At 47.3% G+C, this 24,093-nt stretch overlaps 1 protein-coding gene across 2 annotated transcripts in view; it reads left to right on the forward strand.

Moving 5' to 3' along the window:
* Nucleotides 1-23,887, forward strand: part of luzp1 (leucine zipper protein 1) — a 48,513-nt gene extending 24,626 nt beyond the window's left edge. Inside the window, exons 1-4 of one of the 2 annotated variants that reach the window (XM_036542034.1) lie at nt 5,474-5,656; nt 11,206-14,520; nt 22,251-22,511; nt 22,812-23,887. In XM_036542034.1, the coding sequence (XP_036397927.1) occupies nt 11,506-14,520; nt 22,251-22,481 (3,246 nt within the window). In that variant the 5' untranslated portion in view covers nt 5,474-5,656; nt 11,206-11,505 and the 3' untranslated portion in view covers nt 22,482-22,511; nt 22,812-23,887. Of the gene's footprint in view, nt 1-5,473; nt 5,657-11,205; nt 14,521-22,250; nt 22,512-22,811 lie in introns of those variants that run through there. The other variant, XM_036542033.1, reaches the window with a different exon arrangement.
* The last annotated feature ends 206 nt before the right edge of the window (nt 23,888-24,093 follow it).

Genomic DNA, 24,093 nt, shown 5'->3' on the forward strand with positions numbered 1-24,093 from the left:
AATCTGTCTGGTATGGGCAGCCATCTCATGGGAGTCATCGAGTCCGATTATTACACTGCATGGTAGAATTATGGCCAAGGAATACAAAGCCATTTTAGGTGACCAGGTGCATCCTATGGTGCAAACATTGTTTCCTCAAGATGTCCCCATATTTCAGGATGATAACGCCCCCATACGCACTGCTAAATGGATACAAGAGTGGTTTTATGAACACCAGGATGAAGTCAAATTCCTTCCATGGCCTCCCCAATCACCAGATGTAGACATCATGGCCCTTTATGGGAAGTTCTGGAACACAGAGTGCAGAGTAGATTTCTACCTCTTTCATCTCTCAAAGAACTGGAGGCTTTTTTTTGAAGGATGGAGGATGGTCCAATATCCAACTAGAAATGGTTCAGAACTTGTATAACAGGATTCCAAGAAGGATTGAAGCTGTTCTAAAGGCAAATAAATAATAAATAATCACATATTGTTTGGCCTTACCATTGTTTGGTCTGTCCCCTGTATATGTGCCTGTTTACATGATTGTGTCTGTGTTTTAGTGTAAATGTTGTAGGGTGTGTGTGTGTGTGTATCTACTCCTATCTGTGTACATGTTTTTTCTCCATGGGCCGCCCAGGGTGAGACCCTCCTGAGAGGAAGCGGGTGAGAGACTCAGAGAAGTAGAGCTGTCCTGACATCACTTCCTGTGTAAACAGTTTGTGTGTTCCTGGCCAAGGTAAACAGGGGGGGGGGGGGGGGGGGGGCTGCCAGCTGGCCTGGAGCACAGAGCAGGCATTTGAGCAGCTCTGCACCCCTCTGTGCCTCTTCTGTGTAGGACTGCCCCACTTAGCCCCCCTCCAGTGGATTCGCCAGAGGCTTATCAGCTGACATCCTCTTGAGAGAGTGGAGGACCGAACAGCGCCGATGTTCAGCAAGTGCAGGATGTTCCTGATATAAAGAATGACGCAATGTAAACATAAGCATTCTTGCACGCGTGGCTCATCCACCACCGTCCTGATTAGATCTGCTGTAGGGTCTTACCTCACCGAGAACTTTGTAATTAAATGGGCTTGAGCAGACACGCGGGTTTGTTGGCTTGGCCAACCGGCGCTTAGCGCAAGAGACGCGATCATTCGTCAGCGAGTCCCCGGCTCTATACCGCCTGATCGGTTCCTCAGGAGGACAGAGACTTGGATGTTTGTCTTCCCAGTCTGCAGCAAAGGAGAGAGTACAGCTAGAAGTGTGCATGCGCGTGCATGTGCGTCTGTTTGCGTGTTACATTACCTCGTTGCGTAAGCAGTGTTATTCCAGTTTATTCTACAGTTGACGTCTTGTGTCGGAATGGGGGAAGCGCACAGAATCAAACGGCTTGTACACATCCTCTCTTTGCTATTCTTGACAAGACACTACATGCCACACAGCGTCACATTCATACTAGCGCCCTTTTGTGTGTGCGTGCGTGTGTGTGTATGTGTGTGAGTGTGTGCGTGTGTGTATGTGTGTGTGTGTGTGTGTGTGTGTGTGTGTGTGTGAGTGTGTGTGTGTGTGTGTGTGTGACACAAAGAGAGAGAGAGGGAGAGAGCGTCCATGTTAGCGGTGATACACAAAGACACACTTACTCTCTTAATTTGTCACCAGTGTGGAGGAGGAAAACTTGCTAGTTCCAGTCTTGGTGACCCTTGTGTCCTTTATAGAAACTGATTGGCCAAGCTCAGTAGGAAACATGCTCTTACTTGGAATTGAATGATGTGTATGTTTGGATAGGCATGTCGGTGTGTGTCGTTGCTTTAAAGTGTTCCCTTATCAGAGATTCCAGACACATATTGTCACATCTATGCGTCTGGATCGTGAGTGGAGCAGCTGAAGGGAAGTGTCTTGCCCAAGAGTACAGGGACAGTCTGGGAGTTTCCAGTGCTTCACCTCTCTGCGCCACTCCGGAGACTGAGAGCCAGGGGAAGGCAGTGCTCTTGTGGCCTGTAGTTTGGGGTCATTTTTTGGGTAGCAAAGGTCAAGGGTCAAGGATCAGAGGTTGTCCTCCTTGTGTGACAATGCCTGATGCAGTGTACATATTTTGCTACAATAAAAAAAAAAAACCCAGCTGTGAAAATTGAAGAATATATGAGATTTCAAGCTTTATAAATCTTGGTGGCTAAGGGGTCAGTGAGAAGAGGACTCAGGTGTTCTGCATGCTCTGTTGCAGACGCTCAGAAAACAAGGCGGATGACTTCCGAGCTCATGCATATGAGACCCCTCTCTCCTCGGTGGCTCACCGTGGCCGCCCCTGCTGCCCTTTAGCGGTTTGCGTTCTTGAGAGCAGGGCATGCTGGGTGCTTGAAAGCATGTTTGTTTTACTGTTGGAGCAGTTGAAATGGTCACAGTCGAGAAGAGCGTGTCGGCTGACATACCAGACGCGGTTAAAAGGGACGAATAAATATTTATATTAAGCTGAGGGGGATGGAAGGAAGCAAATCATTTCATCGTCATTGTTTCAGAATTCAGAAATAAACACAATCGAGGCTCCTATTAGCCAGACTAATCCCAGCAATGGTATCTGGGAGCAGCAGTGTCCTCAAATTCAATGGAGGTAGTCTGTCTGCTATTTCCCATAATAATTTATTTTGGGGCAGCAGTGTGCAGTAGTGGTAAGGAGCAGGGCTTGTAATCAAAAGGTTGCTGGTTTGATTCCCGGCTGGGACACTGCTATTGTACCCTTGGCCAAGGTACTTTACTCACAACTTCTTTAGTAAATATCCAGCTGTATAAATGGATAAAACTGTAACCTATTGTCTGTAAGTCGCTCTGGGCAAGAGCGTCTGCTAAATGACAATGTAATGTAATATTTTCCAAAGCTGGTAGGTATAGGGATGCAAAATCAATAATTTTAGGTTTTAGTTAGTGTTATATTTTGCTTTACTTGCACCGTCCCTGGATTTTTATCCTATTCAGGTGTAAAAGTCTAAGTAAGAAGATGTTGCTGTTTTTATATTGTAGTATTGCGTTAGATGAAATCATTCTCTTAAATGGCAAGAGCATGTTATTGCCATGCAGATTTTAATCTTGTCGCCAGCTGGTGCACACACACACACACACACACACACACACACACACACACACACATCATCCTGCACAGACATCCACTGGAAGGAAGGAAGGACAGGAAGAGAGAGGCAGAGAGGGAGGGGCGCCTCGTGTGTCTTCATCCCTGGGCTGACTCAGCTCTTCAGAGATGCTGTGGAACGAGCCAAAGATGGGAACCAGAGCAACAGTGTCACCATCCGATCACAGAGGCCTGGACTCCACCCTCCAGAGACACAGTCCGTCTCCGCCCACACCATCTGCGAAGGAAACACACACACACACACACACACACACACACACACACACGTCGCTCATGTTGGTGCAACTGTGTTCGAGTGTGAGTCAGTTCGTCTTTTTCTTGGACACTCCTGAAATACCCATGAACAAAGACACAGCAGTTTTAGGTGCAGTTTTTTTTTTCCAGCGGTGGTCTAGCCAAAAGAGGTGTGTGTGAAGGAGGTCTCTGTCACTCCACAGGCATGTTGAGGTGATTTAGAAGATGGCAGAACTGCGTGCTAATTCTAATGTTCAGCATGTTTATGGTGTTACCAAGGTCGTCTTACTCCTCTTCCACAAATCTGGAGTTGTGGTTTTGGAAGAACTAGACTGGCATTTGATTTGTGTGCAGCTCCCTGATGGCTACATATGTTATCTCCATGATTTTGCTTTCAGACGAGAGCTAAGGCTTTGAGTTATATTGGCCCAGTTTTAAAAAGCTGTCCTCGAAGGGTCATAAATTTGAGAGGGCCGGAGCCATCCTTGTAGCAGAACCAGCAGAACAGGGGCTGAGCATTTCCAGCAGCTTCCAAAATTCCCAGCGCATTTGCGCGCTCCCTCACTCTGACGGATTGGCCGGTTTGGAGTACAAGGCACGGCCTCCGTCTCAGTGCCAGAGTGTCCAAGGTTTTGGCCAGAGGTCTGTGAGGAGAATCTGGACAGATTGATGAAGACCCACAAAAAGAGCTACAGTGAAGGGAAGAACTGGCAAACATTTCTTGTCCTGATCATTAGTACCTTGTAAGGAGTTCTTTACATGCTGATTGTGTGTGTGGTGGATACAAAAGAGCACACCCCTGGTTTTTCTTTCCCTGTCTCTTACATAAACACACACACAGGCGCACACATGCACGCGCGCACACACACACACGCACACACACACACACACACACACACACACACACACACACACACGTCCAGGCATACACAAACACATGCATGTGCGCATACACACAGATACACACCTGCACATTCTTTCGCTCTCTCTCTCTCACGCACACACCACACACACACAGACATAAAGATACACACATGTGCAGGCACACACAGTCACACATAAAGGTACACACACATACACTCTCCTGGTGGGAAGATTAAGAAGTACATACTGGGCATACTTGCTCAGATTAATGGCTGGACCCTTCACGCCTTCCGGTACCAAGCAAATATTTATCCAATAATCTGTCTTTCTCTTTTTTTCTGAAGCACACAGAGATTTTAGCTTTGTAGTTGAGAACTGAACAGGCCTTGGATTGCAAAGCCCCTAGTTTAAAGGTTGTTTGTTCTTTTCAGAAACATGATGGATTCAAAATGATTTCACCAAAAAGGGAGCTGATGGTGTTTATGTATTGTGGGTTGTGGGACTGAATAAATAAGAAAAAAGGAAACTGATCATTTGCTCTTGGACTAACTTAGGCAATAAAATGTTTGAGATCTGCTAAGAACATTTAGGCATTTGTTTTCATTGTACTTTCCTTTGCCTCTCCAGAACAATGCCAGGCTCACTTCAGCGCTCTGTTTCAGTGAGACTATCATGAGATGCTCTTGCTTTGCTTATGTGTCTGTGAGTGCGTGAATGAACGTGCTTGTACATGTATGCATGTGTTCATGTGTGCCCAAGTGTTAATGCGTTCTCTCCAGAGAGGAGCCCTGTGAGAGAGGGGGGAAGTAGAACTTTCCTGACGTGACTTCCTGTGTTCCTTCATGTGTGGGTCAGTGCGAGAGAATTTTCTCGGGGGAATTTTGAGGCAGCTACAGAATGGAAGCATCGCCTTTAGCAAATGAGATAAGCGCTGTCTTTGTGTGTTCCTTGCTTCATTGGTGCATTAGACGAGGAAGGCCAGATGCTCTGTATCTTTGTTTAAATGGGTGCGGCGTCCATCTCGGCTCTGACAGGAAGTCATGCGGTGCTCACGGTGTGTTTGTTCACACTGTGGGTGAAGGCACAGCAATGGCACACACAAGGATGAGAGTGCCTGTTGGAAAGTAATCGTGCTGATCTCACTTCTGCTATTAGATCGTGTGTATGTGCATTGTTTGGGGGGAGCAGGTGGACTAGGGGAACTCCTCTGACTGACAGCAAGGGGTGGGTGGTTTCCAGAGAACGCATCACTGACGCAGAATTTGTGCTGTTCAGATGTTTCAGTGGTTGCTGGTGTGGATTTCATTAATTTCCTTTTTAAGCATGTAAAACAACGTTGTTTTTGAAAAGTGAGAGTTTATACAGATCATCAGTTTCAGCTTGTTCTGAGGAAATGGCAGCACAGTGAAGGAGAACATTGATCGCGGCCTTGTGTAGAGCCACACATTGTAGGAAAATGTAAGTTGAAAATTTTTACCTGTTGTGGTTTAAAGTCATAAAATATTTTGAGTCTCTTCTCTTTGTAGCACATCTGATATCTTTAAGGCAAAGGTCCTGGATAATGTTTTCTTCCTGGAAGGTCTGCTTGAAAAGTTGAAAGTTCATGAAAAATGTTATAATTGTACAGCAAGCAAAATACATCCATCTGTATGGGTAACCAGCTTTATATCATTTACTCAAATCTAGCAATGCCAATGTGTCAATGCTGCTAACAAAGTGCCTGGCTGGGGTGTATATTAATGTAAGTCACTGGTGACTGGTATTTAATGCTAAGAGCATCGGCAACTGTGTATTGACACAGAAAAAACACAACAGTGTTACAGTTAATGTTAACAACGTTAAGTCTCAAAACGCATTTCCCAACCACAACTTCATCTTCAGCCCCAACATCTTCAGAGTGGCTTTGTCACATGCATTTCACTATTGCGGTGGTTAAAAAAAAAAAACAATCCTTTAAAGTCCAACCTCATCATTTTTATATCATTTAAAAATCATGGGAGTATAGGCCTAGCTTAAGTGGGAGCCTTCCAGCGGTAGCCCTCTCTCTCATTGTGAGATCACAGCAGAATATTTATTCATTTCGTGCCTGTTATAGCCTGTTGTTGTGCTGAAAACAGATCTACATGCAGAATTTCACCACTCTCCAGCCAGATTTCTTTCAATGTCTTTTATGCGCTCAGTAATGGAGACTTTGTTCTATTGAAACATCGAACTTCCTTTCAGAGCTTTTAATTTTTCCAAAAAGCGGCAAAAGAAGAGAGAGAGCGAGAGGGGAAAAAAAAAAAAGCATGACGGCGCAGGAAACAACAAACTGAACATTATGGGATGGTTTTCTTTCCTGGAAAACTGAAAATGCAGCACAAGCATCAGGGTGCCCTTGTCCTGTGGCTTGGTGCAGCCAGCCAGCAGCGCACACAACTCCAAACTGGGGGATGAGGCCTGGGCCGAGCCGAGCTCCCTACGGCAGGAGCCTCCATTATAGATGAAGATGTGTTACCATGCCGGTTTTGGGGGGGTGGCTGTAAATGATAGATATTAAATTCCATGTGTTTAAAAAAAAAAAAAAAAAAAAAAAAAAAAGAAGCATAAGGCAAGGCTTCCAGAGTAATGTCAAGTGCAGGGGGAACTTGCCGGGTTATGTGTTTTCTTGGAGAGAACAGAATGTGCTGAGAGGCAAAGGCAGGAAGAGAGTGGCTAAGGCCCTAATGATATGGTGCATGATTGGAACCTCAGTGCACGAAGCACCACCAGCTCTCTCCAGCGGCTGGAGGCTTTTCGGTTCCAAAACTTTCAATGCTGGCATCTGAACGCTCCCGGGCCCAGAGAGTCACACTCTCAGTCTCTCTCTCTCTCTCTCTCTCTCTTGCTCTCCCCCCCCTCATCCCCCTCTCCCATCAGGGCCCTTTGCTGCTTTTCTCTTTCCCGGCCCAACACCCTCTGCCTTTGGCAACAGCACCCCGTGACCCCTACCCCCCCCCCCCCCCCCCCCCCAAGCATCCACCCCTCAGTCCCATTCATCTCAATGACAGTAATTAGAGTGAAAAGGGGGTGAGAGGTTAAGTAATGAACTTCCCTTGCAGATTGCAGGAAGTGGAGTTTGCTGTACCAGGGACAGTGAGGGAGCTTGGGCTGCGGCAGTCGCTCGTTTTGCAGTCGCCTTTTTTTCTGTCGTTCCTTTTTATCTATTTTTTTTTTTTTTTTCCCTGTTTCATTTTAACTTAATGAATGAGCGGGAGAGTTGCATGCTGTCTAATGATGGTTCCCAGTGATTAAAACATCCAAACATTCAGTCCTAAAACACTCACTCACAAAGCAGACCACGTGGTAAAAAAGCAGATTTGTAAATTGAGTTTGATCAGTTGTCAGTTTGTTTATGTCGATTAAAAGAAATGGAATGAGACAAGCCAAATGCATATTGAAAATGGATATAGAGAATGGAAAATAACCAAGAGTATTCATATTATTTTATGACCTGTTTTATGCTTATACGAGTGTGGCACTGTTGTTGCACGCCTCTGTAATATAGTCAGGAATGTTATGAGAGCTTGGATGAGTGGGATGAAGGGGTGCAGTCACCCTTTCATTAATAAACGTCAAATCAATAAGGAACATTGACATTGTCAACAGTGGAGGGCAGATGTGACGGTCTTGCTGCCATTGTGAATCTCCACTCTCATCGATGCTATTGTGTATGAACACGCTTGTGGAATGTATCCAGGAAGTCACGCCACTGAACGGGGCCGTGTCCTTTCATTACAGACCTGAGCACCGCCAGGCTGTCAAGGCGGCTGCCCTGTCCAGTTTTGTCAAGAGGGGTTTCAGCTGGGGCTGCCCCGTTACTTTTGGCTCTGAGAGGTCCAGGAGCTGCCCTACTCAGCTCAGTTTGGCCGCAGTTCAAAATATTTCCCGCACCCCGTTCTCACTCAATCACTCTCCACTTACTTTGAGTTATTTTAATTATGATGACGCCAGCGATGGCGAGCCTATTGGGCAGTCACTCGGAAACGATTTCTCTAAGGTGTTTTTCTATTTTTTTTTTTTTTTTTTTTTGGGGGGGGGCGTTGGTTAAGGCGAAGAAGCTTTTCTTGTTCCTCGTTAATGCAGCAGCCAGGTGTGGTAGCATTTGCGCGATGCCTGTGCTGCGGCTCCACTCCCAAATCCCCCCCCCCCCCCCCCCGAGGAAAAATGTCGCTGCAGCTCAGATAGGTATTTTGATTGCCGTGGCACCAGCGCCCTTGCCAGAGTTACTTTGCATGCTCTGATGGTTTTTAAAGCGTTGCTGGCAGGGTTGGCGTGCATTTTCGCAAGGGGGGGGGGGGGGGGGTGGCGGGCGGGTGGGAGGAGGGAGTGCGAGCTGGCAGGACGAGATTAGGCCACTGCCAACCCGAGGGCCGTTCCTTGGAGGGCCGTTTGGAGCAGCGCTGCCGCCCCGCCGGAGGATTAGAACATATTTAGACGTAGTTACCGGAGGACCACCTTCGCTCTGCTGAGGTAAATGAGGGCTGCATCTGATAGGAGAATGCCAGACTTGCCGCACAAAGGCCGAGTGTTATTACAGGAAAGTAAACGGCTCTATTTGGAAAGAATTCTTTATCTGGGGTCCTGAGTTTGACATTTTGCTGACTGCTCGTGTCCCAGCAATATTGCAAGTCTTCTTCCATTAACAACAAAAGGGTGGTGGGAGGACGCGGGTGGGAGGTGGAGGGGGGGGGGGGGGTATAATTAAACTGGTTTGACTTTTAAATCTGGTTCATGTGAAGAAATCACTGCCACATGGCCACAAACTGCTGTACAAAGCTAATATAAGCAGTGTATATTTTCAGCACCCCCCACCCTCCCCCTGTCAGATATATACAGCAGTTCCCAATGCTGACAGTAGTTCATCTGAGACCACACCGCGGCCAACTGTTTAGATTACGGAAGACGTCTCAGGCTTTACACTTTACTGTGGCCTGGGGGGGAACTCTCATAAGTTGTATTATTTTGCAGTGTTTTTTGGGTTTCTCTGTGGGTGGTTCCTGTGGAAATGGAGGATGTCTGAGGAAAAAAAAGGAAACTCCTTTTTTTTTTTTTTCCTTTTTACCTGAAATAGCACCCTAGTTGCAGCTCCTGGCTACCGAGTGTCTTCCGCTGTCAGGGCTCTCAGTCTAGGGAGCAGGGCATTGTGGGATTTGGAGGTTGGGGGGGGGGGGGGGGGGGGATCGATATGTGATGATGTCTGCAGATGCAGTGTCCTCTCGGGTTCGATTTTGCGGGGAGAGTGCGGGGTTGGGAGGAGCGGGCCAAGCGGAGCAGCACCTGAATTGTCGATGAGAGCGGAGCTGTGGAGGTTTAATTTATAGGGAAGACCTGCTGACAGTCGGCCTTTTCATGTAAATGCTTACCATTAATCAATGGAGCCATTCTCTCAGCACCCCGGTGGACATGCAGGCATCAACGATAAGAGGCTGCATCGCCCTCCCTCCTTATTGTTGACCATAAATATTTTACATTCGCAGGAAGCCTGGTCGGCCACTTCTCCCTTTATTGGTTGGCAAGCGGTTTTATGTGCAGTCAGTCACTTGGAACAGAGTAGCTGTTGGGTTTTGAAATAACCCCATAATGATCACAGTAACAACAGGAGGAATTAGCTGTAGCAGACATGATAACTTTACTGGCAGCAGCACCAATAGTTGCCCCCCGCAAGTAATTGTGGTAATAGTGAGGAAAAGTCCTTAAAAACAGACCAAATTTCAATGCAGTGAGAGAAAAGAGAATGGAAGGATCTGGAAATTTAACCCTTTTGAGTGATCTGATAGTCAAAAGTCCATGTAGTCCATAAGGAATGTGTTTTCCTCCTGGAGAAAGAAAAGAATACTTCAATCAGGGGCGATTCCAGGCTGTCAGCAATCTGAATGGTGCACGGATGCTGTTGCCATGGTGACAGATGCTCGCAGCCGTAGATGGGTTAGCCACGTTGTTCTATGACCAGGATAAAGAATCGGGTCAGAAACTGACGTTTGGGTAGTGGAGAAGGTGGAGTGTTATTTTTTCTTTCTGACTTTTTTCAATTTTTTTGTCTTTTTCTGCCCTCTCAGGAAAAGCTGCTGTAAAAAGCTCTATGCTTTCAGATGCTGCGGAGTTACGGACAGAGTTTAATTTTATACTGCCCTGGTTTAATGGCTATGTGGCTCAGGGGTCTGTACGTCACTCTCCAAAGAGGGAGGGGGAGGGACAAGTCATGGTCCCCCCCCCATGCCTCCCATTTGTCTTTGGTCTCACTCCCTATCGTGACATACACATCACACACACTGCTGCTGTAGTCCGGTGGAACTGAAGAACTGTATGCTGGCAGTGTGTGGTGAACAATCAAACACAGCCTGCTCACCGCTCACCATCTCAGCTTCTTCTTTCTGCACCCATCCCCACCCCACCCCACCCCTTCCCCGTCTACACAAGTGTTTTACAGGTTAAAGGAAAGTGGACTGTATATTGCAGCGATGCGTTGAGTGGAGAAATTTATTGAGATGCCTTTTATAGGGTTGAATTATTCAGCTCTGTGTATCAAATCAAATTTGCGTCAGCACTGAGCTGTGAAAGACGGCTTGAGTGAAATGGCAGCTGCTAAGCAGGTTGGCAGGCTTGGTCTTTGGGTGTGTGTGTTCGGTGCGAAGTGGAATGGAATAATATGGATGAATGTAAATTATGGATCTGGGTGTTAAAGTATGCCATGTTATCATGTGTTCTTTGGAACGTAAAGACTTTACCCTTGTAAGACTCAGCAGAGATTGTAGTTACAGCCGAATTGGGACTTCACATGACTGTACAAGTAGCTGTCACACATACCACAACGCCCAATGCGTTCAGAGAAGTTTGTGGCAACTTGTTACATGCTTTCCTGTTTTTTTGTGAGCCTGCATGCACCCATGACTGGTATGAGGGTTAAATTATGAAATCAATAGACATGTTTCCATGTTACTGTAGCTACAGCATCATAATTTTCTCTCCTTTGTATTTTCCCATTACAGATGATGGCATCCCACCTGGACCAACAGCGCTAGAGAAAGCAACTAAGGTGGAGAAGTAAAGTTTATTTTTTTTAACTTGGAGGAAGAGGGAGGAAGGCCAGTTGAGGGTATAGAGCACCTCAAGTGTGGACTTATTCTCAAGAGCCTAACACATAAAACAATTAAAAAAACTAGTGGCTGGTGACACAGGACTTGAACCAGGCTTGACCCAGCACCACCAGGCAAATGTGGGCTTCAACAGATGGTTATCAAGTGTATCTTTTAAATAAATAAAAAGAAAACAATAACCACCACCCAGCAATGACGGACTACAAGGACACCACGAACCGCCACCTGCGGCACAAGCTGCAGAGCCTGGCGCGCCGCCTGGACGAGCTGGAAGAGGCCACCAACAAGCTCCAGAAATCAGAGGACGAGCTTCTGGACCTGCAGGACAAGATCATCCAGGCTGAGGGCAGCAGCTCCCCCTTGCTGAATGAAGTCGACTTGCTGCGCAAGCGGGTGCTGAAGATTGAAGGCAAGGATGAGGAGGTGCGCAAGGCGGAGGACCTGTGCCGGCTGGTGCGCGAGAAGCTGGAGGAGGAGGAGAACCAGACCAAAGAGCTGAAGTCGGAGATCGAGCGCCTGCAGGGTAGGATGGCTGAGCTGGAAAAGCTGGAGGAGGCCTTCAGCAAGAGCAAGTCGGACTGCACCCAGCTGTGTCTCAGCCTTAACGAAGAGAAGAACCTCACCAGGAAGCTCTCCTCGGAACTGGAGGCCCTCAAGGCCCGGATGAAGGAGGTGGATGCCTCAGAGAGCAGGCTGGACAGGGCAGAGCAGGCCCTCACGGTGGAGATGGAGAGGCTCAAGGCCCTCACGCAAGCTTTTGTGGGCGAACGCAAGAGATTGCTGGAGAAGCAGAGGGAGGACGAGAAGCTCATCCGGGAGCTGACCGAGAAGCTGGAGCGCAACAACAGGCTGAACATAGCCGACCAAAGCAGGAATGCCTCCAACCTCCAGGAGCGGTCCTCAGAGACCAGCGACCTCCGCATCGAGGATGACCTGTCGCCTGGCCTAACCAATAAGTTGGGCATGCGGAAGAAGAGCCTGGACCTGCTCAAGCTGGCTGACGAAGTGGGCCTGAGGAATAAGTCTGAGAACGAGAAGAACAGCTCAGATGGCCAAGAGGACAACAAGGTGAAAGACCTCACCCAGGAGGTCGAGAGGTTAAAAAATCGTTTGAAGCAGCTGGAACTGGTGGAGGAGGACCTAAAAAACACAGAGTCAAAGAATGTAGAGCTGCTGGAGAAGTTCCAGCTGGAGAGGAACCGCAGCAAGGCTCTGAATGACCAGGTGGAGCAGCTTAAGATGCAGCTGGGTGTCGGCAGTGGTGGTGATGGAGCGAAGATTCTCGAGAACGGCAAAGCGGAGAATGAGGAGATCAATGTACGAGGTGGGTTCAGACAGGAGAAGCCCAAGTACAGGAGCGTAGCCGCTGACCCTCCAGTGTCCAAGTACAAAGCCAGAGAGCTCTCCCCTCAGCAGAGAAAAGAAACTAAGCTGAGGAGCAAAGACCTGAGCAATTCTGAGGAAAGCTCACCGAAATCTGTCAGGAGGGCTCTCAGCCCAGCACATAAGAGCAGAAGAGGGGTGAAAACAGGTGCTCCTGTGGTAGATACAGGGGTGAAGGAGAGAGGGAGAGTGCTGGAGGAGAAAACAACGGGTGCCAGCTACACCTCTTCATGTGCACCCACAAGTGATAGCAAGAAGCCCTCGGTCCTTAGCCGCTACCCTCCGGCAGCTAATGATCAAAAGTCCTGGAAAACGTCTGTGAAACCCAATGAGAATGACAGCAAGAAGAGCCGGGTCGAGAAGTTCTCGAGGTTGTACGTGGGCAGTGACAGCGAGTCCAACAATTCAGACATGCTGCCAGAAAGTTCAAGCAAGGCTGTGGATGTGACAGCCCCTGAGAAGGACGCATCTGACCAGGAGCAGCTGGATCCATCACCGGAGTCCTCCGCAGAGTGTAACCTCTCCAAGGCTAACGGGTCCTACATCGCCTACAGGTCTCATGTGGCTCCACTGGTGGCCAGCGATCTTGGTTCCGAGGGGCACTCCTCGGCCTCAGAGACTGAATCCACAGGGTCCAGGCGCTCGGCAGGAGAGCCGGAACCCGTGCCTGAAGTGACAGCTTTGAGTGGCAGGCCCACTGCTTCAAAGTATCCCAGATACACCCGCTTGCAGGACTCTCACTCAGAGGGCTCGTCGACGAGGAGCTCCTTTGACGAGGAGCAGCAGAGGCCCTTGGTGGCCGAGGGCGGGTCACGGGAGCCCACCCACACGCCCTCGGGCATCGAAATCCGCCGCGTCTGCAGCCCGCGGGAAGCGCTGCAGTCCAAGGCGGTCATCAAGCCGGCCATTGTGGAGATCGACAGAAAGGAGGTGATGATGTCGGGAGGCGGGTCGGAGCCGCTTGCTCCCAACGGCAAGCCCAAGATCTCCACCAAGCCGGTCCTAACGAGTAAGATGACCAGCAGCATTACCATCTACCCAGCGCCCAACGACCCCAGCTCCTCCAGGACCAGCAGCCGCAGCAGCAGCGTGTCGAGCGAGCCGCCGCGGGAGCGTCACACCTCCACCAGCAACATCGTCATCACCCCCAGCGATCACCGTAGCAGTGTCTCCATCCCATACGAGATCTCGATACCCAAGAGCGAGATCACGCTCCGGCCTTCCCAGGAGGCCGCCGATGACGAGCTGCCGGGCGTGGAGATGTCCCGCGTGGAGGCCCAGCTGGTGTCTCGGAGCAGCTTCACCCTGAAATCCCCAGAGACGACCTTTGACCTCAACAATGACACGGAATCCGGGTTCGAGAGCAGCAGCAGCAGCAGCACCACCACGGTCACCAGCTGGAGGAGCCACCGCCGCCAGCCGCATCCCGGTTGCCGTGACGACTGCCTCCCGGAGATGCGCAACGTGACCGTGAGGAGCACCTGGAGGAACAAGGGGGCCGCCTCGGTGGACGAGATCGGCCAGGGGGCGCGGACGGACGGCTCGGAGGACGAGGCGGAGTCGGCCACCACGTGGAGGGCGTACCGGGCCACCACAGTCCTGGACGCGGAGGAGACCACGACGACCACGCGGACCGGCAAGCCCAGCCCGGCGGAGGTGTACATGCGCAGGATCAACAGCGTGGTGACCACCAAGGAGATTCCAGACCCCATCCGCAGGAGTAAGAGCTCCCTGTCCCCCATGGAGGGCGGATACCGGAGGAGCATCCCCCACGAGCCCGTCTGCGCCCAGGAACTGCAGCCCTGGAACCGGCCGCAGTCCACAGTGAGTAAAATCTCCGAAACAGAGCCCACAAAACCCTTAAAACCATCAACCGTTTCAGCTGCCAGGGTGAAAAGCAGCCCTTGCATCTTAGCATGAAGTACACGCTGGCATGTCAATTGCTTTGAAAGGACTGACAATAGAAGAAGAGTTATATCACCTGGCCAGTTTATTTTTAATTATTTTCTCTCTATCAAAGAATAGATGAGAGAATCAAGCTTGACGTGGCTTGGGGAAACAGGAAGGAAGACACTGTAAATGTAGCATTCTGCAGTATGATCTGGTTAGCCTGAGGAGGAAGCAGGGAAGTAGTCTTAGAGAATTGTTGTCCTGGGGAAAGAAATGATGGCAGATTTTAAAAGCAGTTGCAGCATGAAGTATTACTATTTACTATGGTCACTATATGCTTACAAGAGACTTTGCTTTCTGATCATGCTTGAGGCACTGGCAAAGTAATACATCTAGATATTTAACTGCATTAATATAATGTATTTTCCTAGTACTGGCATCCAGCATTGCAGATTGACAGTCATAAGGTTCTGTTTATATTGGATGTCACGGGGTATTGTTTTCAAGTAGCACATCTGGAGCTTTGGCGAGGAGACACCATTTGAGTTTGTAACCAAACTATTCTTAGTTCTTTTACTTCTTTTATTGGAAACAAGCGAGTGCAGGGGTGTTTTCCCCCTTCCCTTGCTGTAAGTGAACCCCTGTCTTAAAGAGGTGCAGGGCTTTGCTGGGCAGGGTTCCTCCGTCACTAAGGGGTTCTACTGATGAGGAAATGTCAGATGAATTTTCCGCCCCAGACTCCTGCAGACATCGATGCAAGAGCACTGAAAAGCAGATGCACTCTAAATCACTGCAGAGGAGAAAGGTGGATGTGTTGTGCAAAAAATGCATATGCTAGCAGCTACGCTGAGTGATAAATCAGAGCATTCTGCCACATACGGAGACGCATGTTTGTGAGCAAAACTTGCAAAGGGGCGACTTCAGCCGATTTACTGAGTAAGGTCACAAGCCAAGACGCTCTACGGGGAAATGTAAATATCTCTAAGGCCCTTTTCCCTTTTCCAAATTAACGTAGACAGAGAAAGCACCAAAGTATTCACTAGAGGCAGACTGCTGCAAGCATTGTTTTTTTTCTGCTGTTTTTCCTCCAGAGAAAATCCAAACTCAGTCAGGCCATGTGTTGGGAATGGGATGTCGCTATGTGTGCATTGATGATGCTTTTAATTAAAAAGTTGTACTTTCCCCTCGCAGTATCCACAAACCAGATCTCTGTGTAATACACCAGAGGTGGCTCAAGCCATTAGGTGGATCATGGCAGCTCCTCCCCTGGTCCGGTTGTGCTTTATCAAAGGCTCGTGAGTGGAACGGTTTAGTCTCTGAGGACTAAATGATATAAATCATGCCTTCCACATTATTGTTGAGTGCTTGTAATCTTCTTTAAAAAAGAGCCAAAATGCATGGGATTCATTTATTTCCTAAATATCCAGCACTTTCCAAGTAAAGGATTACCAGACGCGATTTGGCAGGAAAAATTCCGTGCAGGTTCTAATGGCCTTTGATTATTAAGGGGGGGAAATTCTTTGAACGAAATAACTTTTTTTAATGCAGCTACCATTGGCTCCGCCACATCTGCCCAGCCGTAAAGGAGCACAAAAATATCTTAAGCATTTCGGCTTTTTTTCCAATGCCAGAGCCGCGCTAGAAACGGTCATTCCGAGAGCGCGATCCGAGAGGGAGAGAGAGAGAGAGAGAGCTGAAGCGAGAAGAAAGGGAAGGGAAAATGAAAAGACGTCGCAGAAACCTCAAGGGGAAAAATAGCTCTCGCTTGCCTGTGTTTTTGCGCCGGGGCCTGCTGCGTGCGCCAAGCCGGTGTTCTATTCCTGTCGTAATTGAAGGCGTTGCTTCTGCGGGGGATTGTTCGGAGGTTCACCTTCATGGAGCCGGTCTCCAGCCGACTGCGACCAGTTCCCACAATTCAGTGCAGTCCTCGTAGCGGCAGGATATTGCAGCGGATGGTTTGACATTTGGTGGGTGGGGGTTGGGGTCCAGGATATTGTCAGTGCAGTATATACAATCTCAATGTCAGGAGCTCATGGAATCGCCAAACGCATGACTGCTTATTCAGGGGGCTTGGCTCCGGCTTTAATGGGCCAGCTAATATGCCTGTCATATCGATGTCTCTAATCCTAATCATTGCATGCATGTTAATGCATGTACAGCTGTCTGACTGCACTTATGTTCATTATTGTACCCATGATTTACTTGTTATGCCAGTTGTAAGAGGTGGTAGGATCTGTTGTTAGGGCAGGCTGTCTAAAATGTACCAGTTTCCTAGCGCAGTTGTTAGTATCGTGAACGCCGGTCAGGGGTCAAAGTGCTTTCCGACCCAGCTGGGTGTCCTCTGTACCTGAAGCCTGGGCTGGAGCCATGACAACGGGAGCAGAATGAAGTTCGGGCCTCCCAGAGGGGTCACTGTGGGTTGTTCTAACCTTGGGAATGATGTGAGGTGGAGGCCAGAGCCTGGTCTCCGCGGGAGGTGGGCTCTGTTGGTCTGCTTGTTATTGCCTGCCGCCTGGGGGCTGCTGCTGTACGGACCGCACTGAGGGAGGGCCTTGAGTCAGTAATGATATAAGAGAGTCACTTAGTGCACATTGACGCACTAATGCACACACTCATGCGCATGCACATGCACACTCACACTCACACACATGCAAACATGCACACTCATGCACATATGTAAACACACACACAGACACAGATCAAGACACACACACGTACAGGTATGTTCTCATTCTCTTAAACATATTTACAGACACCATCAGTGCTGATCAGTGTCCCTGTTATCTGAGTATTATGGTACAGAGGGCATGGGATGTGGGCAGAGCCCCCCTACTCTGGGGCGTGGAGGAGCCCATTAGTCCCTTAGTCAGGGTGATCTGGAGGTCGTGGGTCGTGACCTGTTCCTCCTGGAGCTGTACCACTGGGGACACAGATTTACACAGTAAATAGCTGGAGGTCCCTATTGCCCCCCTACCCCTCAAAGTCAAAACAAACACAAAGTATGGGCCCAGGGCTCTGCTTTGAGCCCTCGTCCACCGACTGAGCTGGCAATTAGCCCAATAAAGGAGTGGCATCCCGTTAGCACTCTAATTATTGTCACTGTATTTAACCCACGCGGGCCACCAATCTTCCTGCCTCTCATTAACCTCCAACATAAATAATTAAATCATTCTGACACTCCCCAGAGCCCTCCCTAGAGACCTCTCTAACTACAAAAACATAGATGCTTCTTTTTTTGTCGGGGGGGGCATTCCTTTTCCCTGATCTGAATAAAACAGATTGCATGCATTCAGCTGCGGGGATTGCTGCTCACCTTGGATAAGGCGAGCATGGTCATTCTTTTTCTGCCCACCATCACCTTTACGGCCTTTGTGATTTGAAGCTCTGCATTCTTTCCTCTGTGAGCCCCTTTAAATGCCCTGTAATGCACACCCTGTGGGGCCCTAATTCTGATCTCTCTGTTCAATTATTCACGCTGCCCTTGACCGGTCGCCAGGGTGTTTATAAATCACCTCAGCCACTGTGGATCCATTCTTTTGTGCAGATTGATGGAAAATGTTTCCTTTTTCCCCCTCTCCGTGTAGATTGTGCTGTTTAGCGTGCATTTCCAGTTTGCTAATTTATGCGTGAGCATCGTGCTGGTGGGAGAAGGCTGTGGTGCTGTAAATGCTGATGTATTGTAGGATGCTTTTTCTTAGGCTGGGGAGGGAGAGAGTGAAAGGGGAGATGGCACCGGAGTGTAAAGGTATCCCTGCGGGTTCGGGTTACATCTGCGTCTTGGAGACGTCAGGGAAAGTGCTGCAGAAGTCTTACTAAGATGTCTCTTGAGATTGTTCTTTGATGTTGTTTCATTGAGGGATGACTAAGTATTTAATGGTCTGGATATCTGAGTGTGGGGGAAAAATGGTTGATTACTTCGATAAGTACTCAGCTGCATGTTAATTAGCAGCCAAAAGAGAAGTGATAAATCAGTGATTTAATGATATCCCTGGATGAGAGAATAAGAGTGAGAATGAGAAGTGATAGTTTATTAATGTTATATGCCAACCCAGAAGTGCTTGTAAATGCAGGTAGGCGTTAGTGACTCATGATTTTCACAGTGTTTCCATGGATTAAATGGATATTCTCCCAGGGTATCCATAGAATAATCCAGTGTCCCATAATATGTAATGGATTTTTATTTAAATAGTGCCTTTCATACATTTTGCAGCACTTTACAGTCAACATGCCAAAATAAAATTATTGTATTGTATTGCATCTTGTATTTTATGGTCTTTTACTGTAACATGTGGATATATATATATATATATATATATATATAATATGTATAGTATGTGTCTCAAACGCTACTCCAGAGTGAGAATTTTAGTCTTTGTTTCAATTTCCAAATAATAAATTTATGAAAAATAAACTAAAGGAAGTGAATTTTACTGTGTTAGAGATATTACTGGCAGATCATCTGAAACAGAGCCTTCTCCAACCTCCCTCACCCCTCCACCCCCTCCCCCCACCAGCACATGTGATGTCACACCTGCCTCTTTGATGTTTTTACTATTTTGGACTAATATCCAGCACGAGGCTTAGGCAGGAACTGTCACGGTGCCCGGAATGGGGTTTAAAGGGGGTGAAACGGCGGGATTACACATGCTCCCATTATCCCCTGGCCAGCCTTCCCTCTCTGGGCCTGTATTTCACCCGCTGCTCCGCTATCAGGGCTACAGTACTGTCCCATGGCCGGAGTGAATTTTAGGACAGTGAAGGGGTGTGTGGGCAGGGTGACGTGGAGGAGCAGGGACAGATGTTGTAGAGATGCAGATGTTCAGCTGTCGTGGAGAAAAGTGGATGAGACCGAGAATGTAGCAGGAACAAGAAAGTCCTTACTGAGCATGTGCGAAGCAGTGGCTGACAGGCTGAGGTCTAGGAGACACGTCATGTGATCAGGTGAACGACTCAATGGCCCAGAGCAAGCTGTCTATCATGGCACCATGATTATGGCCTTGAGTCTCCCCATATGACAGACATGCAGTTTAGCAATTGGCTTTGCACAAAAGCATTTTTATCATTAATTACTCAAGAGAAGCATTGTCAGTGTGCCTTTCACCAGTCACTTGATACATGCTCATGTGTGTGTTGAAAGGAAACCCTCCTGAAAATGGACCCCAGAAAAACACCAGGTGATACAAAAGGTGTGAATGTGTCAGTGAACTGTATGAGTGTTAAAGTCTGGTCTACTGGAAGTGAGAAAAACTAGAGTTGGTGCCATGTTTCTGTGAGCGATGATGGTTCTTTCACCAATACAACCTCAGGTATTCTCCAGAAATCCCTCTACATCCCTCCTGAATTTACCTTCCTTAGAGAAACCGTAAATCAGCCACTGCTTGTCAATCAACCTTCACAGACAAAGAATGGATTGATTCATCTAAAGGTGCAGACGCGATATTCCGCCCTCTTACCCTCTAAGTGTTGATTGGTCAGGCATTTATACCATTCATTAGTTATGAGGAAGCACACACACACACGCACGTGGTCTGTTCTTTCCAAAAAACAGAGTGGTTTGCCACTTTCCCCAAGGGGTTTCAAAGATGTGATTGGGTAATTTACCCTTCAAGCTGTTTATGGATGAGCATTTAGAGTGATAGTTATGGGATTTAAAACCTCAAACATGGGAGCGCCACAGCTTCAAATCTCAACCACTGTTTTAGAGGCACACTTAAATGGGGTCCAGGCTTATATGTAAGCTCTGCAGAAGACACAACTTATGCTAAAGACACTAAACACTAACACTTTACTAGCCTAAAGAGAACTTGTTTTCAACTTCTCGGCCAATGTGTAACAAACTGTTTTTGCTCGTTCTTTGTTCAGGAATCCTGAGATCAGGCATGAAATTGCCATTATAATAAAGGGTTACAGTGGTGGAAGGTTTACAGTGACATGGCCTTGCTGTTGCTTTAATAGTTTCCAGAACACATCAGATTCCTTCATTGATGAGCTCCATGTTCACTTCTGTTTATGAAAACTTTTCAGCTTTGTCGGGTATATGAGCAGAGCAGACAGCACACAGGAAAAAAAAAGAATTTAAAAAAATGAATGAAAGTGAAGTGATGTTAAGTGATATTACACCCCTGCATCCCCCCCCCCCCCCCCCCCCAATGGAAATGTGACAAGAAACCATTTCCAGGCCGATTAGATAAGAGTGCATGCTGTCAGCTGAAATATTTAACAACCGCAGTACAAAGGTGTCTGATTCCTTTGAATGTAAACTAAGTGGAAATGGCTCCATTTTGCAAGGCCAGAACGGGAGAGAAATGCACAGTCTAAGCATTCCAGCAGATGAGATGGGAAATCGTGTTCGTGACAGCACTGAATGCCATCTTGAGCAGAGTAGGAGGATGTGCAAGAGGAACAGGACATTTAGCGTGGTGACATTTTTCTCGGCGTACTTGGGGAAAAAAAGAAAACCCTGACTGTGTAGCCAGCAGTAATTTGCCATTTCAAATCATTAGCTACTAAGAATAACCAGCAGTCAAGAGAGCTGGAAGAAAACCACTCGCAGCTTCCAACATTCAATCATCAGATATTTTTCATGAAAAGTGAACAAAGCAAGTTTGTAAGAGGCATTTCAACTCTTGGCCTTCACAGTAGATTTCTCCTGTCCTCATTTCCTCTGGGACAGAAAATTGTTTTACTGCATTTATTACATTCAGACACACTTCCTGCTGAAATATTTCCTAAAATGAAGATTTATTAAAGGGGGGTGGGGGCACACATGCAGAGCAGGACTTGTTAATTTGCGAAAAGCAATTTAACTTAATGCAATAGGCTTGAGGCAAAATGGCTACAGCATTGCCCTCTGGCCCCAGAGAAGAAATTTACTTTCACTTATAGCTGACTGTGGGTGCGCCTTATCACACATGACAAGACATGTAATCAGTTACAAATGCAAGTTTCCTTGTTTGCTTTAGTATAACTGAAAGACGAGCAAGGGCTGGTTTAACGGTCTGAGTCCACGTGCTTCCTTGTGACCCCTTTGGTCCCTCCTCACATGCGGATCCATGTCAGTCAAAATAATAAGACGTACACGTCAGTCCTTTCTCGTTTAGACGGGAATTCAAGGCTCATTTCAGAGGAATTGTCGGTCAGTCACTCAGTGCTAACCGCCTGCCCCCCCAAGCCTTTGTGGGTTTGCAAAAGACAGGAAGTTGCCAACGCCCTGCCAATTGGGCAGCCTTTACTTTGTAGCGGACTTCCTTTTGCCCTCTATGCCAGCTCCAGAGACCAAGCTTCATTAAGGGTGGTTAATGCAAATGGAAGTGTTGTTCACAACAAATTGCAGAGTGCTCCTACGAATTAGGGGCTTTATGAAGACTGATGTTAAAGGAAGGGAGTTTTTCTGTTGTGCGGTTGACCTGTCATCTTTCCCTGCTGTGGGCACATCATTTAGGTGTGATGTTAAAGGGACTTTTTTCTCACTTTCATGTCCTTGGAGTGTTTCGTCAATAAGTCAGGTGATTGTTCCTAAAGTTGTGCTCATAGAAAAAACATAAGTATGTGAAGTTTTCCCGTGTAGGATCTGATGTAAACACTCTCCCTAATGTTGTCTGTGGGAACATGTTTACATTTCAGTTTTTGTACTAAATGTTGTTTTTTTTATATATATATCTCAGGCACTAGAAGAGACGACTGACCCACCAGTCAGTTCATGGAGAAGGCCGTCACCAGCTGAACTGGGGTCCTACGATCGCATCTCCAAGACTGAATCAGTCAGCAAGAGAACAGCTTCCAAACCGGAGCTGTGGCAGGGGCAAGGGGGCACACCCAGCAGGGGTCAAGTGGGGCGAGCCGAAGGTCGCGGTGGTTTGACACGACCCTGGAGCACCCGCCAAACTGAAAATTAACGCAGCCTCCACATACCCCTCACAGGCAAGGTAAGTCATCCTCGGCAGTACAGAGAGAAATTACAGCCACGTGATGTTAGTCCGTGCTGTTTTATTACTGTTCCTCCTACAAGCACATTTGAAAAGGAGAGTATTCAGTTCAGTTAGGTGTGCTACTTTTTGTCGCCTCAGAAAAAGAAAAAAGTCCCCTGCTACTTCCTTCCGCATAATTAGAAAAGCGTGGACCTGCTAATTAACCACATGTTAAATAATTTAATCTTCTGAGTGTACTTACTGCGGAATAGCATTTGATGGGAAATCAACTGTGCTGTCTTTTGGTGTCTGTTTCAGAGCTCTTGGACTACGAGGAATGTCCCTCATCTTAAATCATCTTGGCAAAAGTAATCAACACAGTCTCTTCCTGCAAGAAAGGATCTTCTGAATGTCTAGAAATGGAATCCAGCTCCCCCACCCCCCCACCCCACCAGTCATTTATTTCCATCTGCACGGACTGCTAACTCGTATTATATATTCTACCCATGCACCGGTCACATGTGGACTGTACCCTGCGGCGGACCTTCTTCTGCTTCATATATGTGATGTATCATATTCCTGAGACTTGACAAGGGAGAAGCCCGTCCACACGAGGGGGAGGGGTGGGGCTTTATGTGGGCGTGGTAAGGGGCGGGGTTTGTCTTTCCCAAGCAGACAATGCGGATCCCATACACTTTCTTTAACATCGCAGGAGAATCGGCATCAGATATGACCAAAAGCAGGGAGCAAATTACTGGTCAAAGATTTTCTGTTTGTACTGTGGTCATGATCAGTTTTATGGTGTTGTTTTATTTTGACAGATTATCCAACAGGCAGACATGCTGCTTTTTGCCTCCTGTCACTTAAATCTTTGTGAGTTAGTTCATTTTGATGCGTCTAAAAAAAAAAACCCCTACGCTGTAAGAATGCACACATAGTACGTAGCTGTAGCGAACCCTCATGCTAAGCTGAGTCCCTGCATCAGCATTCCTTCATTATTGCATTTGCTTCAGTTTCATAGCAGAGAAATGTGCTGAATATCAAAGTGATGGATAGGCCAATATCTGAGCTCATATCATCCTAATATCTCTAAATTGTCAGTGCTCAGAGGCGTTGGTCCATTTGCTCACCCCTCCTCCTACATTATGCTAAGTGTGAGGTGAGATACCTCCATTGAGCGATGCAATGAGAATTCATCTGCTGACAGTTCCCTGCATTTCAGTAGTCTGCTTTATGGATTTATGTTAAAAAGAAGAAAAACTTGCCGTGGACTTTAGAGCCGATTGCCGCCAGTTTTTATCTTTAGGTTTCTGCAGACAAGGAGTCCTGTAGAATGTGCACTTTGACATTCAGTGACACATAGCACATTGGTCACACGTCACACCAAACCAGTCCATGGCACCATAGTGGTTGTGACCTGTCTGCCAAAAGTCTCCATCACAAACTTTAAGATCTTAAAGATGTTCATGATAATAAATCTCTGTAAATATTTATATATAATGTACTTTTTTTTATAATGCAGTCTTTTTAAATATTAAGGAGATAAAAACATGATGGGACTAAGTGGTTTGTCAGGATTGTTGAAATAAATGTGTGCTAA

This window comes from Megalops cyprinoides, chromosome 12 (assembly GCF_013368585.1).
Source record: "Megalops cyprinoides isolate fMegCyp1 chromosome 12, fMegCyp1.pri, whole genome shotgun sequence".
Taxonomy (NCBI): domain Eukaryota; kingdom Metazoa; phylum Chordata; class Actinopteri; order Elopiformes; family Megalopidae; genus Megalops; species Megalops cyprinoides.